At 42.3% G+C, this 18,831-nt stretch overlaps 2 protein-coding genes across 3 annotated transcripts; one reads left to right on the plus strand and one right to left on the minus strand.

The window, feature by feature from the left end:
• Nucleotides 1–440: 440 nt before the first annotated feature.
• Nucleotides 441–10,391, plus strand: tmem121b (transmembrane protein 121B). The gene has a single exon (XM_056367789.1). It carries the CDS (start codon nt 1,653–1,655, stop codon nt 2,829–2,831), a length of 1,179 nt encoding a protein of 392 aa, XP_056223764.1. The 5' UTR covers nt 441–1,652; the 3' UTR covers nt 2,832–10,391.
• On the minus strand, nt 10,382–18,571 carry il17ra1a (interleukin 17 receptor A1a). Of its 2 annotated transcripts, XM_056367786.1 has the most exons (11): nt 18,305–18,571; nt 17,956–17,980; nt 17,355–17,501; nt 15,812–15,933; nt 15,537–15,663; nt 14,687–14,734; nt 14,446–14,600; nt 13,377–13,451; nt 13,198–13,267; nt 12,764–12,880; nt 10,382–12,621 (listed from the first exon to the last, which is right to left on the minus strand). In XM_056367786.1, exons 1-11 carry the CDS (start codon nt 18,395–18,397, stop codon nt 11,180–11,182), a joined length of 2,421 nt encoding a protein of 806 aa, XP_056223761.1. In that variant the 5' UTR covers nt 18,398–18,571; the 3' UTR covers nt 10,382–11,179. The 2 variants fall into 2 exon arrangements, with proteins under 2 accessions (XP_056223761.1, XP_056223763.1); XM_056367788.1 differs by lacking the exons at nt 15,812–15,933; nt 17,956–17,980; nt 18,305–18,571 and having other exon boundaries at nt 17,355–17,452.
• Between the last annotated feature and the right edge of the window lie 260 nt (nt 18,572–18,831).

An 18,831-nucleotide genomic window follows, 5' to 3' on the forward strand; every position in this document is an offset into this window, starting at 1 on the left:
GTCCACTGACTTCCACGGTAAAACTACAGCAGATGCCCTTCAGGCTAAATGCAAATAAACTGTTTTACGTATAGAAACAAAGGAAAGAGTTCACAGCTCTCCCTCTGTAGTGACAATTTGTTCATAATTAAAATCAAACTTTAAACAAACTTGATATAATGTCTTTATCTGTTCTTGAGAGTTATTTAGTAGATAGAAATCATGGCTCCATCTCCTCTGGTAATAGATCCTCCCAGGTGCATGCTGGTCCTACACCTGCCTGTCTATGTTGTTTTAGTTTATAACTTTTTTTAAATAATTATTTACATTACATTTTTTTGTTCAAGGACATCTTTGTCCCTGCGTCACAAACATGACAGTTTTCTACCACATGTGGTTGTAAAGTGAAGATGAGCATTTTATAATATGCAGCTGCTGTAATCACTGAGGTTATGAGCATTTATATTTAGAGTCATTAAAAAACCATTAGGTATAAAAACATCACATGCAGCCGTTGTTCCAAATAATATCTCAGATCACTGCACACTCATAATAAATGAACCAGGACACTAACTTTGCTGTTTGAATCCCATGACAGTAAAGAAAAGGTGTTTTAGCCTGTTGGTGTGGGTGCTGCTCCTCCTCCTGCTAGTAGCCTGCCTAGTTATATAAATTGGATCATGTATTTAAGTATTCTGTTAACAGGATAGGCAGAACCCTGGTGAAGGTTTAGAGATTCTTTATTTACTTTGGATGCATTAATAATGTAAGATGTCTTAGGTCCTTTTTGCTTTATTATTTCTGTTGTGGTATAGCAATGTATTTACTTTGGTGTCGTTGGGTGATGCTGCAGGACAATGACGCTAAACGATAAACATCAGTCGACTGACAGAATGACTTCAAACAAAAGAAATCCACCTGTTGGAGTCAGAGTTCAGACCTTAATCCAGCAGAGCTGCTGTGGATTGAGCCGAAGAGGCACCAGACATCATACCCTGCATGTCTGAGCCGCAGCAGCTCCATCAGGAAGAACGATCCAAGGCCTGCACATTGTGCAAGTCATCCGGCAGCTACTGGAAGAGCTGGTGCCAGGTTATTGGAGCCAAAGGAGGTTTAAGTTAATTAAAGAGTTATTAGTGAAGTATCAAGGTTTCTCTTACTTTTTCCACATGCGCTGTAAATGTTTAATATTTAAGATAATTCAGATCACATCATATTTTAAGACCAATTAATGCAGAAAACCAGGTCATTCCAAAGGCTTCACTGACTTTTTCTTACCACTGGAAAATCATTGACACTTTTCTTTGTCATTGTAACTCCTTTTTTTTTTTTTATAAAGGCTATATATATTTCTTTATTCTCTGATCTTTTTTATTCTATTATCCTGTATAGTAGACATGTTTGTGCATATAGACCTTACTGTAACAGATGGTGTGATTAAGTCTAAATCCTCTTGTATCCACTCCAAGTTATAGACATTGAATGTTTCCATGCTGATGGAAATATATGATTGTTACAGTGTAACGAAATAGTAAATAAGGCTATGGAAGCCGCTGTAGTCCATTCCATCAGATAAAGTCCGTGCCTTTCTTTGCGCATGTCTCTGTCTCTCCACCTTTTAAAGCATCAGGAAGGAAGAAAAGGAGAGAAAGGGAGGCGACCGCAGAAATACAATGATCTCTGAAACTGGGAAAGACAATCTGAAGGCCGACTATCTCCGATACGAAGCGAGCTACTGCCCAGACTCCCCCGACTCATCTTCGCCGGAAGCCGGGCAGCTGAGCAGGAGGCGGGACACCCAGACCACCAGCGGCAGTATCATCCCGGAGGAGAGCGGCAGCATCCAGCCCCTGGTCTCCTCATCCGCGGCCGCCACCTGCATCATGACATCGGGGGAGTTCATGCAGACCGCTCCCCTGCTGGCGCACAAATCCAAGAGAAGCCTGCTGTACAAGGCGCTCTGCTTCCTCCTCCTCATCTTCCAGGGAGGCATTCTGGACTTCTACCTCATCATCTTCACCGACTTGTACTGGTGCTCGTGGATAGCCACGGACCTGGTGGTGATCTCGGGCTGGGGGATTTTCTTCATGAAGAACGCGCGGAGCAAGAGGGAGCGGGCCTGCGGCTTCCACCAGAAGAGCTCCATCTTCGGCTGCAACCTCGGTGAGTTCACCTACGCCTACCTGGCCTGGCTCATATATGTCATCGCCTGCACGCCGAAGGTGGTGCTCATCCTGGAGACCTCCATCCTGGACCTGATCGCGCTGAAGGTCCCGTGCGGAGTGACCGGCTTCAAAATCATCACGCTGCTCTCCGCGCCGCTTCTCTTCTGCCTCATCAACTCCATCATTGAAGATTTGAACGGGGCGACGCGGCACCACTCCCAGAGCTGCTTCATGAGCACCTGCCTGGACCTGCTGGACAGCTTCACGCTGCTGGAGATGCTGCTGAGGAACGAGATTCCCACCGTGTACCTGAAGTACACCGTCATCACGGTGTACTTCGTCGCCCTGGCCGTGCCGGTGATCTGGCTCTACGAGCTGACCGCGTCCGAGCTGCGGTGTCGGTGGCTGTGGGCCCGCTTCTCCACGGGCCTGCTGGTCAACGCGCCGCTGCTGGTGGTCAGGTGTTTCCAGGTGTACGTCTACAAGATGCCGGTGTCGGTGTTCATGTTTAAAAACATCTTCTTCCTGTTGTGTAAGTCTCTGGAGCTGGTGGAGCAGTGCGTGGCGGTGCGCGGGGCGCGCAGGTTGGCCGGCGGCAGCAACCCGGCCCAGTTCAGCCACTGCGTGTCCGAGAATGACATGTGTCCGCACGGATACGTCAACACCCTGGCCGTCACCCAGTCCTAGAGCCCGGGCCCTGGGGCGCTGGGGGGAGAGCCGTGTGACTGTGGTGATGGCGGGAAAGTGGAGTCGTGCTGCGCGTCTGAATTGCGCTTGAAAATGGGAAAATCCCAATTAAATCCGAATTACAACCCAAACCTCTGCGTCCGCACAGTGGCTTTGGATCTAGTGATGACCCGAGAGGAAGACTAGCAACTAACAGCCCACATGAAAGGTACTGAACAACAATGTACGAATTATTTCCCCACTATTGTCGGGAGAAGCAGGTTAATTTACTTTGCACAGTTATTGGTAAGTAAATTAAGATTGAAAGAGAAAACTAAATCTTATTGAATATATTAAATAGGCCCAACTTCAAGGGTTCCCCTCATCCAAATGATGAAAATACATATTTCCTCAATTACTTCTAGTGATAAATTGAGATTTTTTTCCCTCCAATACTCCAGTGTTTCAAACATCTGCAGGGCTGGATTCACCTGCTAACAGGCCTATGGGCAAAATAAGAGCTGTGGGCCCCTGTTGACCCCCCCCCCCGTATGCCCCAACTCAGTTTGATTATAACCACTAATTTATCTAAGGATATGCACAATACAAGGTTAATATCAACTATAATATTAACAGTATTAAAACTAGATTTTGACATTGGACCAATGGATCAGTGGTTCCCAAACCTTTCCAACTAATGACCCACTTGAAAATCGGCCTCATCAAATGTTGTCAGAGCACTTTTTATTTTAATGACAAAACATTCAGGACTGCATTAAAGCAGAGGAAGCTCAGTTTTTTTTTTTTTTTTTTTGTTTCTTTTTTATTTTATCCTTCCTGTTTTTAACCACCTATCCACTTAGATAGTCCAGTTTCTGCCATGGATGAGATCTCTTAGTGTGCAATCAGACTGAAACTGTGTCCCAATTCTACGCAGGCTGCATTCAAAGACCAGTTGCGTCACAGACATTAGCCACGCTTGAGTATGACGCAACTGTAAAAGGCGGGTACAGCTGGTGCGTAAAGCTGAAGAGCCACAACTTCGCAGACCACATCCTGCTAAGGATGCGGCCCCTGCGTTGGGACACAGCTTGAGATAGCAAACAAGGGGGTCCTGCTGGTAACAACATGATCATTCCTGCCATATCACAGTGATAGGCCTTAATACAAGAAAAAAGATCATTTCACTTTAAAACATTTCAAAACATTATTTAGATTTTATTTATTTATTTATTTTAAATTACATCTTTTGACCAAATTTGTTGTTTTGTCGGCCCACAGGTTGGGAACCACAGCTCTAGATGGACCATAGGGCCCCAACAAGGGGTACAACAGAGGTGAACTGTTGTTACTGCTCACACCTTTAAAAGCAATATATCTTTCCAGAAACAGTGTCCCTGTTAACTCTGGGTAACTCACAGTTTTCATTGGAACTGCTTTACAACAAAGAAATAGCTCCTATAAAAACTGCCTCTGTGTGTTCTTGAGACGATGGGACGATGGAGCTTTTAAAATGTGGCGAGCATGAACTGAATTCCATCCACCTCCTTTGTATTGGGGTGAAGGCAGATATCTCAGCGATAAATATACAACCATTGGTGCAACTCTACTTTTGAATAACAGGGATTATAGGATTTCTTTGCAAAAAAAATACAATTTTATGATGAGCTATTATCATACACACTTCATATTTATGCCTGGGGCACAGATAAGTATCAATTAACTTAAGATGGAGCCACGGGGTGAACGAGAGCTTTGGGCCGCCATTGAGCAAATAGTTCCAGCCCTATGTTAAAATTGGGTCCATCTATGACATAGGGCCTTAACTGGATAAAAATGGTGCATATAACCAAACAGCTCTGTAATTGGTCAAATTACCACAAAGTCATTGCCACATACAGCCTGAGGCGGTCGCCGCTTGGTAATCCAACTATGAACAGGTGTGTTTAAGCAATCACCACACTGGAGTTATGGTGGACTTAACATCATGTGATGCAAAAAATAGAATCTATAGATTCAGTGTTATAGGCAAAAAACATTCTCAAAGCAGTTTGATTCTGTTTAGTGTTTACAGCATATGTTGCTACGTTCGAATGGCTGTCAGATAACTGCATCTCTCAAAACCTGGAGCTGACTCATCACCTGAGATTTTGACTCTGATGACATTTCACATAGCAGGAGAATGGTTTTTTTTTTTTTTTTCTCCAATTTTTCGGACAAGTCTGGAACGCATCATCTGTACCAGCCTTACAAATGCTCCTTTTTTTCAGACCAGTCTACAGGTGCTACAGTCAAACCCAACACCTGCAAGAGCTCACGACAAAGGGAGAACCAACTGTAGTGCATTGGACCTTGTTGAGTTGTGTGTGTTTCACCACTGCACCTGAAGAGAATACAGAGAGAGACAGCATGTGGACTGTGTCTAGTGTTGGGACGTAAAGTGCAATTTGAAGAATCCTCACCTGGGCTCTGCTCCACCCATGTACATTAGTGTTTTTCTATTGACGACAGTGTTGTCTGCTGCTGTGTGCTGGTTCTAAATGCTAAAAGTGTCTGGTACTAAGGTTAGAGTAGACACGTGTGTAAGTTAATGCCATGCATAAAGATCCAATAGTGCCATGACAAACAGCTTTTCTATAGCCCGACAACAGGAGTTTCTACTGGCTCTGCTACTGTTTTACTACTTCTGTCACTTTTTGGATCAGGAGTCCTAAAAGATCACTGGGTACTGTTCACTCTGTCAGCAGATTTTTTTTTTAAGCAGTAGTTCTCCTAAGGGCTCAGCTCTCAGTTTCCCCAAAATACACTCATGTATTCATTTATCAGTCTACAGTCATTTTTCTTTGCTAAAATCTTAGACTCTGAAAAAGTGTCATTTTCAACACCTGTGTGTCAACTCTGTTACTTCCTCAGTATTTTATGGAATCTCAGTTCTCTGATGAAATTCAGTCAAAAAGGAGAAAAAATAGTACGTTTTCAGTTTAGCACACAAAGTCATTATGACAGTCTCTCACCACGTCAGATATGAAATATGAAGTCTGGACCTACTAAATCATAACTTCTACATAAAGCTCAAGTAATCAGTACTTCAGTTCCTCTCAGCTCTCTTTAGCTTCTTTTAGCTCATTGTTTTGGTTTAATCAGGTGCCAAACTCCACTTCCATTAGCAGCAGCTAATCCATTAGCTATACCGCTTATCCTTATAGGATATATACCACCTGGAGGGAGTCCACCCAAGGCCCCGGGCCCCCGGGTTCAAACCCAGAACCTCCTGTGTGACAACAGTGCTAACCACCGTGCTGCCCCACAGCTGCAGCTGATAAAGATTGAGACCCATTGAATGTGGCACAATGCATACTCCAAATTTCATTCAGAGGAAACCAAGTGTAGTTCATCTGTTCATGACTCGTTCAACAAGGTCCGCACCACTGAAGAATTTCATTTGTCACTAAGAGAAGATTGGTGAAAATCAGTTTGTGCAGCTGGTTCTTGCACAAGGCCCAATAATAACTCAACTACTGGTGAAGGAAGTGGAACATCTGGCAGCTAAAGAGCAAGAGGCCGGTTTCATAAAACACCTTAAGTTGAGATTTTCCTTAAAATAAAAACAGTTGCACAAAAGACCTTAAGTCTTCTCTTTAAGGTTTCCTTAAAATGTTCACTTAAGTATTTAAGGTTTTCTTCTTTACTTCGTCATCTTATCAAGTCAGTTAAACCGTTGCACAAAAGACCTTAGCGACCAAAGGAAGGAATAAGACTAAAGGTACCTCTGAGTCGTAACTGCAGCATGACTGAGTTTAAGGTGATAGATGAAGCAAATGAAGAGTTTCTGTGCCACACTCTCAGCTAAGGAGAAATGAAACCTTAAGTGAAATACTTAAGTGGAAAATGTAAGGTGTTTTGTGCAACCAGACTTCACACAGCATCTCTGAAGCTCTGTCCTCAGGACCAAGCTGCTGCTGCTGCTGCCGCCGCCACCAGATCTGAGCTTGGATAACATTACCGCCTTGCTTCCACTCTTTATGCTAAGCTAGGCTAACCAGATCCCAGACTTGCCTCTACTGGATGCACAGAGACGACATCAGCATCATTTTAAGGAAGTCAAATAATCGAACTAAAAAAAGTCAGACTGTTTCACTGAAATAATCCGTGGACCACCTTAAACAAAGTAAAGTGACACACACATGTATCCAACAGGTCGTGTTGAAAATCCACCTTCTTCAGAGTGTATGTAAACATGAGTTGTCGTGGGAGACAATCTGCATCCTGGTGCTGCCGGGAGCAACAGGGGAACTCCCTCTCAGTGAGTCCGTGCAGTAGATTTACTAGAATGACACTATATTTATGTTTGAACAGTAGGTACAGTTTGTCATGGCATGGTCACCGCCCCCCCCCCACGATGAGCTCCTCCCTAAGCTGATAGTAATGTCAGGTGATCAAAGTGAATTATGTGACCGAGGATAATGTACTGTCAAGAGTTTGTGCAATATGGGTCAAAAGGGTTCAGTCTGATTTCAGTGCCTATTATTTAAGAGTCGTGAGTGAACTCATGGTTCATTGAGGTGGATTTAATCACACTGAGGGTATATGTGCAATTTCTCATCTTTCTTTGCTTCTCTGAGCGATCGGTGTCTGCAGGCCACAGGTTCATGTGAGTTGTGCCTTGTGAGCGGTGTAAGATGACTCCTGAGGGGGTCAGGACTTGATGAGATAAATGTCCAACACCAGAGTTGTAGTCAAGTTTGAGCCCCTTTTTACTACAGATCACAAATACTTTGCATTTTTGCTGTGTACAGTGTACTGCCGTGTTCTCCTACCTCCCAGGCTGACGCGCTGAGATGTGTTATATTCAAGGTGAAGGATTACAGATGTGCAGGTTTCAAGCCTCTTCTGGTGATTTTCATGCTGTATTGAAATGGACTGAGAGGAGGAAACCGATCTCAAAACACGCAGTTTGCTTAGAAAATGATGCAAAGTGTATTGGGCTTGCAGGCAAAGAGAGTCAAAAAGTTACAGTGCTTTGAGCTGTCAGGGCCACCGTACAAACATGCAAACAAGTCACCTGTTGTTTGACTCAGCCCCAGCAGAGCTGCAGTGATGTAGGTTAGGCTGGTCTCAGGACAGTTCTGCTCTCATGGTTCTGGGTGTTAGGCAGCATCAGCAAGGATGAAGAGCTCAGTTTAAATCAATTTAAAATGAACTTCATCTTGGATTAAATGTAAAGATACATTGTGAGGATGTTTATAGCTCCCACAGGCGTTCTACATATTCAGAAGAACACACTACGCGTACATTTGTGTTTATTATTGTGCACTTTGCCAAAATCAGGGAATTGTTCATTTTACCTTAAAGAGTCCTCACAATCAAACTGACTTTAAAGAATTGGTGCTGTCAAAAGGGCCGAGTAGAGCCGAACACAGCCTGGCGTCAGGGTCTGCAGACTGGATTCCATAGAGGTTATATTCACATTTTAGACTGAGATGGGATCTAAAGACTCATATCGACACCATAATGTGAAAATCTTCTGAAGCTTTAACAATAATTCCATGCAGGAAAACTAAGAAGATGTTCAACCCAATCGAATCCTAAAGAGACAGTGAATTTCCAGTATTTTGTGCAGCTGAATTGTCGGTTTATAAATCCCTCCGCTTTCCCCCGAAAGCTCTGACCTGCAGCTGTCAGTCATTACGACACAGATCATCGTCCTCGGGTGTCGCTGTTGTGTCTCGCTTATCGTGTCTGTCTGACACATCTATTAATTATTCTCAAACCACTTATCATGTTGTGGGTGTACGTCCTCCAGAGAAGCTGCCTGAGGCCAAACGGGCTGCTGCCTGCGGGTCAGCTGGGAAAAGGACGAGACTCACGTTCAGTCAGTTCAGCTGAAGGCAGTGTCATGGATTGTTTAGATCAGTGGTTCCCGAGCTTTTCCAACCGATGGCCCATTTGAAAATGTCAAAAATGTTGGCGACACACATTCGACTCCATAACATACGGAGACCAAATAATGCTAACGTGTTTTCAGAGCACTTTTTATTTATAGTGATTGAACATTCGGGACTAAACTGAAAGCAGGGGAAGCTCAATATTCCTTTTTGTTTGATGGGGGAGAGATCACTTGTCAACTCACCATCTGTCTCTTGACTCTCCTCTTCTTTTTAATTCTTCCTGTTGCTAAGCAGCTATCCATGATGTGGTCTGACAGCAGCAACATAAATGAAAAAGAGAAAGTTTTAAGATAATTTTTATTATTATTATTTCTTTCTTTATACTGTTTTGCAAATGATTTGTCCACTTGCGATACCTTCGCGGCCAATCAGTGGACCCCAGCCCGCAGGTTGGTTACCACTGGTCTAGATAATAATAACTGATAATAGTCATTGTTATTTAGAAATATTAAACAGATAATTAAATAGTTTGACAGAATAATCTGAAGGACAACTTTGCTTTTTCCAGAGCTCTCGACAACATCTCACAGTCTTCCCCAAAGTTTGATCAGGTGTCATCACGTGACCTTAGTGTGAAACTTGAGTCACTTGGTAATAAGCGGTTGCACATGGGGGGGTAGATGGTAACACACAACAGCAGACTTCCTCAGTTGTCCACCACTAAAATATCACCTTGTTTTTACATGAATGAAGCTCCATATAGGTCACATGAGGGAATCAGGAGTGTCTCCATGACAACGACTGCACCCGGTGCTGTAGACCATGAGATGTGGTTGAAAACTCTGAGACATCAGCAGATTATTTTTGTTGGAAGTCAAAGTCGAGGCTGAACTTCCCTCTCCCGGATCATTGAATCTCATCAGATCTTTTAACTGAGCTGTTGTTTATTCACGCTGCAGACATCAGGGTGCCGCTGTGAAGTTGACCTCTGACCTCTCTGTGGGGGGGGGGGGTTACAGATCACAGAGATGCTGCTGTACAAACAATATGACATGCTGACTGCTTTGTTTCTCATATTGCACTGAGAATAGAACGGCTTCTGTTTGTTTGTTGCTTATCATATCTTTGCCAAAGTATTAAAAATGTTATATTCTATACTATTTTGTATAATTTCCTTGTGCCAGTAATCTCCTGGACCTTTGCGTATGCACTGTATGCTGATGGAAAGGCTCTTTAAAAATCTGTATTTGGATTTGCACATAAACCTTTACCATAGTTGAATCACAAGCAGGACCATTTATTTACATGAAACTTTAAACTTAAATATAGTGGGCCTTTAACCTGCATGAATAAGCACAGTGCATAACGACACTGAAACTACCAAAGGCTTTCATGGACATGGGTCTTCAAAGGAGCCAATCCTGCTACACAGATTCATGTTTGTGTGTTTTCTTAATTAGGCAACGTGTACAATTTGAACACTCGTACCTTAAAACACATGGGTTTTCCTTTTTCTTCAAACTTGTTTACAGGAAAGAATATCGCTGTTGTTTACACATAGGACTCTATACCTGTACCATAAAGTCGTGTGGTGTATATCTGTACTGATATAATCCAATCTATGTACTGTAGATGTAAGTCAGAGTATTATGTGGTTGAAACCTGAAATAAATCTGAGGAAAGTACTGTACAACGTGTTTATTTATTACGCATTCTTTTACAACAGAGGAAAATGATTGACTCTGAAACAAAGATAAGTGCTGTTAGAATTAGTATTTAACAAAGACCTTCACAGAAAATTTCACAACACAAACACAGTGATAAAAAAAATTACTTGTGATATATCCTCCTCTAACCAGGAATACTTTCATTGTTTGTATCAAAATATTTCCTTCAATGCACAAAAAAAACAGAAATTTAAAACCTCACAAGACGAAGGCTGTCGTTCCAGATCCAACATTATTCATGCAGATTGACTAGTCAACTATGTATTAGTTAGGGGTAACCTGATTAAGAACAAATGTATGTAGTAAAAAGAGGATTGAAAACTAGATTTGAACTAGATTTTCTTGGAGCTACATCTCTACGAGGTGTTGCCTTCAGGCTCCCATCCTCTCAGTTTAGAATGTGTTTAAGTTATTGCCAAACTGTGGACCTGAAACTTTAAGGCCCCCTGAGAATCTGGGGCCCCTGGGCAGTTACTAGCCCCTTTTAAATACAGTTTCTGCTCTATTGCTGTTAAGAAGACCCGGCATAATGCTGCCCCCATGGTGCTTTTAGACAGCATGTGAAGGCTTAAAGGCAGAGCAGCGATGCCCACCCATTCCATGTTCATACCTTTTATACAGAATGGCAAGGAGGGACAAAGGTTCAACAATACCATCTTGAGCAGGCTGTGTAAACGGGGCTACTGTTTTGTGGGTATCAATAATGTCACTGAATAAAGTCATTGAAAGTTGGTTACTTTGGGTACCTTGAGCATCAGTTCCCTTCAGGACCTTCGTCAGAGTATCTGAGATTCTGCTCAAACAGCTCCTCCTGCAGCCGTGCCAGAGCCACCATTGGATCCGCTTTGAAAGGTGCTTCATGCTGGGAGGACATTTTGGAGATGTAGCCTTGATCAGATCCACTGATTGGACCACTGTTTCCTCTGGGCTCCAGAACCTCATCATCGTCCATCTCCACAGGCTCGGAGTGGAAGATTTTAGATGGAGGGAAATAGTCACTCTGCATGTTTGCACATGAGGATTCTGGATGGTTCGAGTCAAAGGAGTTCTGTAGAGCTGAGCTCCTCGGGTCCCAATCAACCGAGGGTTGGCTTCTAGGTAGTAGTGAGCCCTCTTCATCATCTTCAGTGGGAATTTGATACAGTGGCTCCTCCTCAAGGGGGACAAAGTTCTGTCTTGGTGAAGGCAGCCTGTTGAAAACAGGCTCAACTATGTAGAGAGATTCTGGACTTGGACTGTGAGGATACAGGTTTGATGGATACTGATGCTTGCACTCAGGGTTTACAATTGGTTGAAGTTCTGCCACTGACGACACCTGGTGCTGCGGGTTCAGCTCAGGTGTAAGGACATGAACACTGTTACCATTCTCAGCGATTTTCACCTCATGGATGTAGACAGGAGCGCCCTCTCTGATTAGAGGAACACATTGTAGGACTGGAGGGATCTGCATGGGCTCAATGAGCAGGTTGGCCTCAGTCACGACCTCCTCCTCACTGCGCACACACTCCTTCTCAAACCAATCGGGATTTTCCAACTGGTAGGCCTGGAAAGTTTCGATGGCATTTTTCAGGTCTCTGCCTGAGGGGCAGTTGAAATACTCATCCCCACCGATGCCCCCGATGTGGTTGACCTGACCTGGCTGATACTTTTCAATGTCTACAATGCGGAAGTACAGCTCTTCAAAATGCTTCATCAGCTTGTATTTGACTGCGATGTCAAAAACCGATGGTATGTCTTGCTCGCTGCTGATGTCATCAAAGTAAGCCACCATGTACTTGCCCAGCATGCCTGCCTGGTGCAGGTCTGGTAGGAAAAGGTGGAGAAAGGGGGTGAGCATGTCGTCTGTCGGGGAGAGAACGTCCTCCCTCAGCGTCACCTGGCCTTGACCGCACAAGGCTCTCCACTTTGCCTGGACGCCTTTCGAGCACAGCACCAGAATTTTATCTGATGGATTTTTCATCTGTTGCCGTTGCCACTCAAGCCAGCGGACTCGACCCACCATGCCAACTGAGGTGGAGTCCAGCAAATCTACCACCACCCTGGTGCCACACTTGATCTTGAGGAAGGCACAGAGCTTTAGCACTATGTCCCTGTAGAGGTAGTGGTCATGGGAGTAGATGACCAACACTTTGGGAGGTTGTTTAATCTGCTGCAGATTCTCACTTCCCACAGGAGGTTCAGCAGCACCAGCTTTGACTGAAAGTGCACAAGAGCACAGATATGCCATCAGCAAAGTAGGAGTTATTCTAAACCAATGACAACAAAAGCACAAATCGCAAAAAAGAGTTTGAAGTTAAAACTCAATGGAGATACAATAGAATTTTTATTTGAGACTAACCTGGCTTCCTGCAGTGGACAAACAGCATGACTGCCATCACTACAAACATGAACATCACTCCCACTCCGAGGATGACGAATATGAACGAAGGATCATCTGGGGAGTCCGTTGGAGGAACTGTGAAAAACAGAACAAAGTTGATTCATTTGATGATGATTTGTTGAAGCTATCCCATAAGGTGTTGTCTTAGTCATGCTACTGGCGATGGTCTAGGGTTGGCAAAGTTACTCAGTCTGTTGCTATGGCTATTGGATTAAGTACCATGAATTTTTGTATAGTTTTCCATGGTTGGATATGAACAACATATTCTGATAACAAGCAGCTGCATATCCTGAATTCGAAAACATGCTAAGACACTGTTGTGTAATCACCAGAAAGAGCATTCAGTCACTCTCCTACTTGATGATATTGATATTCCATAGCTGCCAACATACCATGACAAATATCCAGAGTTGCTTTCTGACGGACACAGTCCGGGCCACATTGTAGGAATAGAGGTTTGATCTGCAGTGAAGAATGAAGTCATGTTAACTCTAACATGAAGGTCAAATGAGATCATGGAGTTCAGTAACACACAAACATCACTGAGCAGAAAAGATGTGAAAAGATTTACCTCAACGTCAAACCGGCAGCAGGAGCTTGGCGATTTATCAAGGCTGAACATTGTATTCAGAGTCGTGCGATTGCCCTGGAGAAGACATTTTTTTCATGTGATTAGTTTAATTATTGAGCTGCATCATTTAAAGGTCCATATTTTATACTTCTTCTGTGTTTTATTTGAAGTGTTGATCTATAATATGTATTTGTGGTTTAAGAAGCTTTTACATTTTTTACATCAAGTTTTACATCTCCTCTCTCAGGCTTCTCTCTGGAGCTCTAGAAACAACAGGTCAGTGAGCCAATCAGAAGAGGAGGCTCTGAGCCTCTCTTCTCATTGGCTGACTGTTTTCTGAGTGATCCAATAAAAATATAGCAGATTTCAGGTTCACACTCAGAGAAACTATTTTTGTCCCAGTTTAAGCAGTCACAGAGGCGTGTAGCTAAAATCAAGATGCCTGTAAAATAACTTTTCCTGTTACTGATGATGACCTCATATGTCATCATCTCTCTCTTGTGCAACTCACTTTGCATTTTCCGATCAGTTTGACACTTTGTTTGGTGCACATGCAGTGTAACACATTGACATCAACTCCAATAAATCCCATCAAGCTTTGTGTTTTAACGACAGCCGACTATATACTGAATTAGAAACACCTTTTCAGTGCTTTGAACAGGAGGGCAGCAGTTTTATCTAGTGGGTGATAATTCTGATAAAGGATATAGGGAGATGCTGACATCACACTCCTAATGAACTGCAACAATGCTCTGAAGCTCAAATTAAGTCCTCAGATAATGTCTAGTGTCACATACATTCAAGTAGTTTGTAAATATAATGAACAATCATCAGAAAAATACTGCAGGAAACAGATGAATTTCCTGCTTTGAAAAGAAAGAAAAAGAACTGGGGTAAAAACTAGGCTAAGGTACAAAACACACAGGATGTCGTAATGAGCACTGACAGTAATGTTCTGGGTCACATCACTGAAAAGGAAACTGCATTCATCTTCTGTGTGAGGCAGCCTACTGCACAAGTACTCTTCAAATACAGAGGGATTTGAATGTGCATCATGATGTGACCTCACCTTGTATATATGGTTCACATCTTGATAAGAGGAGCACTTGACGATAACCATGTACTCCTCACACAGTTCATCAGGACGGAAGCTGACAGTCAGTGCAGAACTTCCCCCGACGGAGGTGATCTCAGCCAGACTGATGTTAGGCTGCCACAGACTTCCTACAGTGCAGCGACAAGACAGCATGTTAGAAATGGTTCACATGATTTACTCATTGTAACTGGACTCCAGACTGTCAGCGACTCACCACTCTCTATGCAAAACTGGGTCATCTGCATTATGGAATCTCGACAATCTGAGTAAACAAGAATCAGAGAGTTTCATCAAAGTCAAGAGATGAAACCAGATGCTCAAAATCTTCTTAGTTTGTTTGTTTCTCTTGAAAAAAAGTTGTTGTTTAGTTGCATGAATGTATCATTGTCACGTTTTATTTTTGGTATTGGAAAAAAAAATGTTTCTGCAGAAAATTATGATGTCACAGTGAAGTTGACCTTTGACTTTTTGGATATAAAATGTCATCACTTCATTTTATCTTTATACACATTTGAGGTAAATCTTGTTATAATTGGTGAATGAATTTATAAGTTTTGCTGACTGTTTTCTGAGTGATCCAATAAAAATATAGCAGATTTCAGGTAAACACTCAGAGAAACCAAATCCTGCAAGGTTGGATGGTGGGTCCAGGTGGGCGGGGCTTAGAGCATGGCTGAGGGTGGTGACTGCTTTGTTGTGACATCACAAAGTTCCAGAAGTCCTGAATACAGGCTGTGTGCATTTCCCTGTGGACTGAGCACTTTCACAGTATTACAGTAATATGCATCTTTATGTAGCAAAATCTAATCAGTTTATCTCCATATGGAGTACCTGTGGTTTAAGTATGAAGTTTCTATTGTGTATTGCTCTTGAGTTATTGTACTGTCTACAGAGTCACAGATGAACAGAGTCACAGATTCACGGATGGCAGGATGATGACATGTCAAAATGAAATCAAACTAACTAAGCAGGAGCATGAACAGACCAGGAAAGACTCTTTCCAGTACAATTTAATCTGCTTAATCTAAAACAGCAGCAACAACAAAAAGATCATTTTGACTCACCAGGAACGATGACATCAGCGCTGACGTCGTAGCTGCTGTGGCGCAGCTCAGGTTTGGGGATGTTGAATACAGAGACCCGGTACCTCTGACCTGGGTCCACCACCACCATATTAGCTGAGAATGACCACTGAGAAAACACAAAACAGGCTGTTAAACTTTGACAAACTGTTAGCACAAACAACAGCGTTGCTATGACAGAGGGCGTTTCTCTCTGATTTATCCCTGTGTGCCCATGAAATGTGAATATGATCTGAATAACTCAATGAGCCACCAACCTTTTCCCCTGATGGACTTCTCATTGGGAGTATGTGTTTGAGAGAATATCGAACACACAGGTTCTGATTGGTGGACAGCACCAGAACGTGGAGCTCAGTGGCGTTCAGGGAACTGATACTGCCTGAGGAGACACAGCACAGCCGAAGTCACTTCATGTCTCACTGCTCCTCTCGTCCTCAATATGCTGCATTAAAGGATGGTTCATTGTTTTTTTTTTTTTGGGGGGGGGCTTATTTTTGGATATTTGGATTATCTAACCCACTTTATACTGACATTCTGACTTTATACATTCACTTTCACTTTCTCATCCAAATAATTGTTGGTTTGTTTCCAACTTTCTGATTCTTGCCTCGTCAGAAATCTTTTTAGTGACATCACAATGTTCCCATATACCTGCTGTTAGCTCAGTCTTAAAGGGGCTATTTGTAAGTTTTCTATGCCAACGATTTCTGGTTTCTGGCCAGGAGCAGGTGGCGGTGATTGTCACTTGATAAGAGCTTCAGCCATTGTTGCGTTTACAAGACATGAGATTATAATACGTCCTCTTACATCTTCAGGGAAGATTGGAAGCTACAGTGAGTTGCTATTGGAAAGTGACGATATGTCCCGGGGCTAGCTGGTTAGCATGCTAGCTTCAGTAGTAGAAAAGACATGATAGAGACAGGAGTTAATACTGATGTTGCTTTCCACTTCTGGAGACAGCTGTTGGTGAGTTAAGGAAAACAGTTTGATGCTAAAGTTGCAAAATTTCTTCTAGACTGGTAAGTAAACAGCTGCTAATGCTAAAGCTAGCTATGTAGCAATAACAAAACTTACAAATAGCTCCTTTAAGATCAATCACTCGTTCTACATTAAAAACACTCAGTATTTGAATTTATAATGAGCACTAAATTGATATTTCAGATACTCATGAATCACTGATAATTGAAGTTTAATCTCCATATCTATAGAATATGACTCATTGCTTAGTAGTACACCAAACTTTTTTCCTTAACCTTTACTTATTTTCATAGTACGGTAAATGTCACACTGAACACACTAAAATCAAATGGTAGATGGTAAATATAGTATATGGCAATATTTAGTAAATAAGGAGGGATGTTGGGCACAGTTATTAACTTGATATATATATAGTGTTATTTTTGCTGATATAAATTATTGTTAAACTGTTAAAAAGACACAAGTTAGACTAGTTTCTGGTTACATCCCTGTTTATCCAGAGTCATAGAAAATATGAAACATTTGAGTGAAATTTTGCTGTGTGAAGTCTTGAGTAATGGCTTAATACGTGTTTGTGAGGTCACACTGACTTTGACCTTTGACCAGTTCACCCTTGAGTCTAAGTGAATGTTTGTCCCAAATCTGAAAAAAATCCGTGTTACTGAGATATCATGTAAACGAGAGTGGGACGGACGGCTCTGGCTGTCACCGGTGTAGGAGCATAAAAACTGGGATTATCCTTTCAAGTTTTTTGATTTATCATCTGAACTCTACTGTCCAAATGAATCTGAAATTCCAACGAGCTGTTTCTTCACCACTCACCGTCATCCTTAAGCTTCCAGTTAGCGTTCAGCACAGGCTGCAGACGTCCTCTTTCATCCCGCCTGGTATCCACAGTCACCTGCAGATCCTCTGGACCGCTGGGAGTGTATTTATAAACATTCAGCCATCCCCTGTCCATACAGTTACCTGCACGCGCGCACACACACACACACACACACACACACACACACACACACACACACACAGAATGAAAAACCTCACATCACATCTGGCTTTTCCTTGCACATCCAATCAAACACATGTTTAAAGCATGTCTGTAGCTGTTTGTTTTTAAATGTATTTTTTAATTTAAAGGCAAATGTTTAAGTATAGAGGATTATTTATAGTCGGCCATCTTGGTAGGAGGTGAACTTGTGCCAGGAATCCCTGCTCTGCTTCATTTAATGCAGGAAACTATTAAACAGTTTCACAACATTCAGTTAAATTTTAAGATAGCTGATAGTTGATCGGTGACTTATTGGTATCAATATATAACAATATTATTATAACACCCCAAAAACTCAAATCTGTCACATGAGGTAACAGAATACTGAACAGCAAGTAACGATAACAGTGATTTAGAAGAGGAGCGTTTACTCACTTGTGGTGACTTTACACTCCAAATCCTGTGGAAGGGGAAAAAAAAAAGCAAAAAAGTAAATTAGAAAAGAGAATTGTATCATTCTTACTTCAACTTTTAATCGATTACACGTAGTGCTTTGGATAACAGCATCTCATCACCACTGTCTACTATCTGTAGTTATTGTGTCACAAAATTAGTTAGAGAAAGTCTATACTACACTACACATGTACCTGTACATGTAGAGATAAGAATTATTTGTTCTGTTGGATAAAACTTTCTACACCTTCTAAAGACAGAACATCCATGGTCAAGGTAAATAAATGCTGAAATATCTTCGTTTCCTTCCCAGTTGTCAGGCGGTGCTTACCTGTCTGGAGCAGTTGAGGGGCGGCCATGTTAACACCTTCACCGCGGACGACAGTGACGCACACAGTAAAACCAAAACCCCTGGAAGAAACATCCTCAAGATTCAGTCACACTATCAGTCCTCGTGCAGAAAGTCTTTGTTTTTCTGCCATTACAAAATATTACAAACAGACTTTCAAACGACAGCGGTCACCATGAGCTGCTGTGACTGACGCCGTCGATTATGAATGAAAAACTTCCTGCTCTATGGGGAAATAACCTGCTCTGCTTACAGTAAATTACCTCATGATGCCTTCAGGCCACATGGGAATAAAGACAACTCCGGCTGCTTCTTCAACTTTTATTAAGTAATTTACTACTACTACTTTATTTACCTAAAGTTGAGCAAACAACCTTAGTGTCAGGCCATTTTAATGTGAGAGCTTTTGCTATATAATAAATTACTTATTAATTTATAATGCTGGAAAGACTTGTGTCAAGTTTTCCCACTTATAGAATGGGTGTAAATGGGTGTAGGTTGGGTAATGC

Source organism: Seriola aureovittata, chromosome 22, assembly GCF_021018895.1.
Source record: "Seriola aureovittata isolate HTS-2021-v1 ecotype China chromosome 22, ASM2101889v1, whole genome shotgun sequence".
NCBI classification, from domain to species: Eukaryota; Metazoa; Chordata; class Actinopteri; order Carangiformes; family Carangidae; genus Seriola; species Seriola aureovittata.

Coding starts and splice junctions, on each gene's coding strand:
- tmem121b (XM_056367789.1), top strand. CDS start 1,653: ATGATCTCTGAAACTGGGAAAGACAATCTGAAGGCCGACTATCTCCGA.
- il17ra1a (XM_056367786.1), bottom strand. CDS start 18,397: ATGTTTCTTCCAGGGGTTTTGGTTTTACTGTGTGCGTCACTGTCGTCC. Junction 17,981..18,304: donor CCCTCAACTGCTCCAGACAG/GTAAGCACCGCC, acceptor CCCCTTCCACAG/GATTTGGAGTGTAAAGTCAC. Junction 17,502..17,955: donor GGAGTGTAAAGTCACCACAA/GTGAGTAAACGC, acceptor GCGCGCGTGCAG/GTAACTGTATGGACAGGGGA.